Genomic DNA, 6,000 nt, shown 5'->3' on the forward strand with positions numbered 1-6,000 from the left:
CCAGCTCCACCACACAAAAACATACACTGTAGATAATAATAATGTTTTTACCAGAATAAGAAGCCATATTTATCCAGCCCTCAGTTCATTGCCATCCATATCTGCCACTGTTCAATGCAATAAAAACAGACACAGCTATGTATATTGTATCTGTCGCACAGACCATCCCAGAGTGTAATGGAGGAAAATCAACCCACGTAGAACATCTCAGATGTGGTTCTTAGTCCTCTGCAACATCATTGATGATATTGCAAGATCTTCCAATTGTTCATGCGCTTTTCCAGCATTCCTAGGGTTAGATCAGTGTCCCCCCTACAGTGGGTGTGGAAAGTGTAAGGAAGAAAAAAAATCATATTTACCTGCCTTTTCAGCCTGCAGAATGAGACAACTCTCTCATTCAAAGCTAAAGCTTTTGAATGAGACAGCTGTTTCAATGTGGACGTCCCTTTAAAAGATAAAGTGTTTATCACTGCAAAGTTCACAATGTCCTGCTCCCCCGCTGCTCTGTGATTACCTTTTAAACAATGTACTACATGATATAAATTTAATTTATACAATATATGATCTATTTCCTTAGTATGTGATGCTATGTAATTGCCATAGCAGTAACAACTACAAACAGTAAGGTCAAAAGTTAGTGTGCATTCACATGCTAAGAATATTGGGAGTTGCAAAAAGTAATATGTGTAACAATAGCTGGCAGATCCATGGAAAAATTCAAGTGCCAAATGGCAGTCAAAAAAATGTTATTCTCTTGTTTTCTCCACTTATTTTGAATCAACCACAGAAACACAGATAACAGGCTGAATTTGATGGACTTGAGACTATTTTAGCCTTTATCTTTACCACGTAACTCAGTCGTGTTGCCCAGTCACATGTAGCAGTTAGAAATTTTCAGTGGAGAGTAAGTTTGTTGGCCTAATTAGTAGAATGGGACTTGAAAGTTTGACTCATGCTATATGGCTAGGAAATTACATACCGTATATACTCGAGTATAAGCCGACCCGAATATAAGCCGAGGCCCCTAATTTTACCCCAAAAAACTGGGAAAACTTATTGACTCGAGTATAAGACTAGGGTGGGAAATGCAGCAGCTACTGGTAAATTTCTAAATAAAATTAGATCCTAAAAAATTATATTAATTGAATATTTATTTACAGTGTGTGTATATAATGAATGCAGTGTGTGTGTATGAGTGCAGTGTGTGTGTATGAGTGCAGTGTGTGCGCGTATGAGTGCAGTGTGTGTGCGTATATATTAATTGAATATTTATTTCCAGTGTGTGTATATAATGAGTGCAGTGTGTGTGAGTGCAGTGCGTGTATGTATGAGTGCAGTGCGTGTATGTATGAGTGCAGTGCGTGTATGTATGAGTGCAGTGTGTGTGTATGAGTGCAGTGTGTGTGTATGAGTGCAGTGTGTGTATGAGTGCAGTGTGTGTGTATGAATGCAGTGTGTGTGTATGAATGCAGTGTGTGTGTATGAATGCAGTGTGTGTGTATGAGTGCAGTGTGTGTGTATGAATGCAGTGTGTGTGTATGAATGCAGTGTGTGTGTATGAGTGCAGTGTGTGGGTATGAATGCAGTGTGTGTGTATATGAATGAAGTGTGAGTGTGTGTGATGCAGTGTGTGTTTGTGTATGTGTTGGTGGGGGTGGGCGTTTTGATATATTATTCATTTTTTTATTAATTATTATTTTATTTTTTATTTTGTAATATTATTATATTTGTTTATTATTATTATTTATTATTTAAACTGAATTATAATTTTTTTTTTTTTATTATATATTTTTTTCGTCCCCCCTCCCTGCTTGATACATAGCAGGGAGGGGGGCTCCTTCCCTGGTGGTCCAGTGTCATTGGCAGTTCAGTGGGGGGGAGAGGGGGGCTGGCAGAGCTGTACTTACCTTTCCTGCAGCTCCTGTCAGCTCTCTCCTCCTCCGCGCGGTCTGTGCAGCTCCCTCTGTCAGCTCCCACTGTAAGTCTCGCGAGAGCCGCGGCTCTCGCGAGACTTACACTGGGAGCTGACCGAGGTGCTGAACGGACGGCGCGGAGGAGGAGAGAGCTGACAGGAGCTGCAGGAAAGGTAAGTACAGCTCTGCCAGCCCCCCTCTCCCCCAGTCTGTATTATGGCAATGCAAATTGCCATAATACAGACTCTGACTCGAGTATAAGCCGAGTTGGGGTTTTTCAGCACAAAAAATGTGGAGCAAGACTTACACTGGGAGCTGACCGAGGTGCTGAACGGACGGCGCGGAGGAGGAGAGAGCTGACAGGAGCTGCAGGAAAGGTAAGTACAGCTCTGCCAGCCCCCCTCTCCCCCCAGTCTGTATTATGGCAATGCAAATTGCCATAATACAGACTCTGACTCGAGTATAAGCCGAGTTGGGGTTTTTCAGCACAAAAAATGTGCTGAAAAACTCGGCTTATACTCGAGTATATACGGTACATTTGTGTTGCTTACTCCACTAGTGTATAAACAAAAATCCAATTAAAAATCTAACCTACTTTTCTACCCTAGCTAACATTTTGTGTCACTATACATCACTCCCTCTAGAATGTAAGCTCATTCGAGCAGGGCCCTCAACTTCCTCTGTTCCTGTGTGTCCAACTCGTCTGGTTACAAATACTTGTCCTCCCATTGCACAGCGATGAGGAATTTATTGGTGCTTTATAAATAATAATAATTATAATTAAGCAGACAGAACTTGAGTTGCTGTCACTGCAATAAAAATTCAACTGCTAACTATACTTCACCTTTAAGTCCTGCTCCAGGCTACGCAGTAGCTCACTATCTATCTCCCCAGTCTGTGCATAGCGGAGTCTTTTGCGCTCTGCCTTCCGCAGGCGGTATTGCAGTATCCTGCAATTCTTATTGGCTCTCTCCAGTTCATGGCGCATTTCCTGCAGCTGACAGGCATCCTCTTCAAAGAAGGTGTCTCGCATCTCATCCATCTCTGTCCTCATCTCTTCTATTTCATTCTTCTCATGGAAATTAGGCAGGAAAGAAAGACATCAGAGGAGAACAAGAAAAGGGGTGATTAATATCGAAGCTGGTTAGCTAGCTTGGAAATTATTTTGGTTGCATACAAAAATAAGAATTGTGAATTACAGTACAATGTACAAATAAAATCCCAAACAATACTAACCACATTGTGCATTTTATATGACTATATCTGCTTTACCATTAATGTAAATAAATGTGTCTCCATTATTTAATTGCAAGCTTTGGGCAAGTAAGGCCTTCAGTGCTCCGCTTGTTATTGAGGTTTTAAGATGAGCATTACAAAGCACGCAGGAAAATATTTAACAAGGAAAAGCATGTACTGTTCTAGGACGAAGTATTAAGGAGGACATGTACTAACACTTGCAAATGAAAAAGTAACTAAAAATTGACTGTGAGAAAACAAGCATCAATGGGCATTATAATTTTCACTCTGTGCATATTTTCTGCATGTAATTGCACTGCTATGATAGGGAATAAACATATTCACTGCTAAAAAATGAGAGGGTTCAAAGGATAAATAGTGTCTTGTTAATGTGAAATCACGTGCTAAAATTGTTAGATTTTTTAAATATATCGATTTGATTGTGAAAATTAGCACAGCTCCTTTTAAATGGTAAATAACAACAAGTGCTAAATACAAAGCTATTAATACATTCTAAATGTTTAGGGATTTTTTTTTTAATTGTTTTGCTTATTGATAGTATGTGGCATGCCTCCCCAAATATTCAGCACCACTGTATTAGTTAGATTGGTGATTGCTCCATATAAGGCAGTTTGCCCTAGAACAGGGGTAGGCAACCTACGGCACTAGTGCCATGCACGGCACTCGAGGTGCCTTTGCACGGCACTCAAGGCTACAAGAGCCAAACAGGCTCTGGCCTGTCAGGAGTCCCAGTGAAACTTCAGATATCTGCTAATACGAAAAGGTGATGAAGGACAATCCTCCATTTATGCATTGCAGAACGTAGAGGAAGTGACCTCAGATCACTTCCTCCCAGCACTTGTGAATGGGAATCCACACTGGAGTAGAGCAGCCTACAGCTTCCTGTTGCAGCTTCTGTCCTTGAGCTGTACCTGGCCAGCCTGGTCCCCACTAAAACCCAGGGAAGCCTCAGAGCTGCAGAATAACCCTCCCCTCATACAAATAATACAAACACACACACACCGTCCGAACAAACAACACCACCAACAATCCACATACATGCACACAACCCCACATGCAGCCTCTCACATGCAATACCCCAAACAGCCCCACACATACACTACCAAATACACAATGTGACATATCCATTCACACACAATTCAACAAGTAGCCCCCATACACAGCCCAAATTCATAGGTATTATACATGATACCACAAACTATTAATGAACATACAATATAATAACTCATATACGCACAAATACAATGATACAAAGCAAATGCAGTATAAATAGCACAAGCAGAATATGGCAACATGCACACCTCAATTTAAAGAAATCGGAATGACACGCTACGGGACATCACAATCATATTTTGGCACAGTGCCGCTAAAAGGTTGCCTACCCCTGCCCTAGAATAATGCTTGTCTTTGCCTTGATTAGTTCAGGTGCACTAAAAGTGAGATACTTTTCTAAGCTTTATGAGATCAGGTCCACTGTAGACAAATGTGTTGTTGTTTTTTTTGTTTATTTCTTTTAATAACCTATTCACAGGCCGAATTAACCATTCAGTCTCACAAAGAAAGGAAATAAGTACTCGCTAATGTGAAACCCTGCCTGGATTTAATACTTCTATGTATTTCTGGCTTCATGCAATGCAAAATAAAGTGCAAGCGGCATTCATAGAAAGCTGTTTCATCAGCAATTCATATTAAAAGAGATATCTGTTTTTAATGAAAACATTGATACACTGAATAAGAGCATATTGGGGGCTGAGTTATGAGACAGACACAGTACATGCTGGGTTAGTGCAGCATGTTATTGCCTGCCAGCTGTGCAGCCTGGCTTTCTGATGACAGATGACATCACCAAGTGGCAGACAATAGAGGGCCTGGGCTCCATGCTGGTCTCTATTCAGGGCTCCATGCAGGGCTTCATCTAGGCTCTATGCTAGTCTCCATCATGCAGGGCTTAATGCTATGCTCCATGCTGGGCTCCATCATACATCATACATGGCTCCATCATACATGGCTCAATGCTAGGCTCCATCATACATCATACATGGCTCCATCATACATGGCTCAATGCTAGGCTCCATCATACATCCTACATGGCTCCATCATACATGATACATGGCTCCATCATACATGATACATGGCTCCAGCATACATGGCTCCATGCTTGGCTCCTCCCTGCTCCCATTGTTCTCTCACCTTCAAGCTTTCATTCTCATCTCTCAGTTTTTCCATTTCATCTCCCGGGTCTGTCTGGGCCATGGCCCCCCCCGGGCTCCCCTCCTCCTCTGGCTGTGGCCCCCGGGGGGTCTCGATCTCGGTGTGGGGGGCCTCGCTCCCCTTGGCTGCGGCCAGGCCTTTCTTCAGGTGAAACTGCATGAGCTCAGACTGCAGGCAGCCCTCCTTCCAGTACCCCCCGCCCCCGCCCTGCTTCCTGGGGCTCCGGCCCGCTGCAGTAACCCCCTCCCCGCCCTTGGGGGGGCTCTTCCCTTTGGCCTTCATGTTCCGTGGGGCTCCGTCCCCGGCCGCCTCGGCCGCCCTGCCGGGCTCGGGCTGCTCCTCCCGGTGGCCCTCCAGCTCTCCCGGTGATGGCGCCGCCCCGCCCGCGGCCTCCGCCCTGGATGCTGCGCTTTCAGCACCGGCCCCGGCCTGGACAGCTCCCTGCGGCCTCTCCGCCCTGCTGCTGCTGCTCTGAGCGGACTGGCGGCCGGGCTTCAGCATGAGTGTGCCAGCGGGGACTGTCTGCCGGTTCCGGCCGCTCACTGAGCTCGCTCACACTGACACTGGGACTGGCTGACACTGGGCTGGGACTGGCTGACACTGGGCTGGATGCTCACAC

At 44.3% G+C, this 6,000-nt stretch overlaps 1 protein-coding gene across 1 annotated transcript in view; it reads right to left on the bottom strand.

Moving 5' to 3' along the window:
• The window catches only part of MTCL3 (MTCL family member 3), a 65,962-nt gene extending 60,386 nt beyond the window's left edge, over positions 1-5,576 (bottom strand). Inside the window, exons 1-2 of the mRNA XM_063443170.1 lie at positions 5,361-5,576; positions 2,758-2,982 (exon numbers count right to left, since the gene is read on the bottom strand). Of these exons, the coding sequence (XP_063299240.1) occupies positions 2,758-2,982; positions 5,361-5,540 (405 nt within the window). The 5' untranslated portion in view covers positions 5,541-5,576. The remainder of the gene's footprint in view (positions 1-2,757; positions 2,983-5,360) is intronic.
• Positions 5,577-6,000: the final 424 nt, after the last annotated feature.

This window comes from Pelobates fuscus, chromosome 2 (genome assembly GCF_036172605.1).
Source record: "Pelobates fuscus isolate aPelFus1 chromosome 2, aPelFus1.pri, whole genome shotgun sequence".
Classification (NCBI taxonomy): Eukaryota; Metazoa; Chordata; class Amphibia; order Anura; family Pelobatidae; genus Pelobates; species Pelobates fuscus.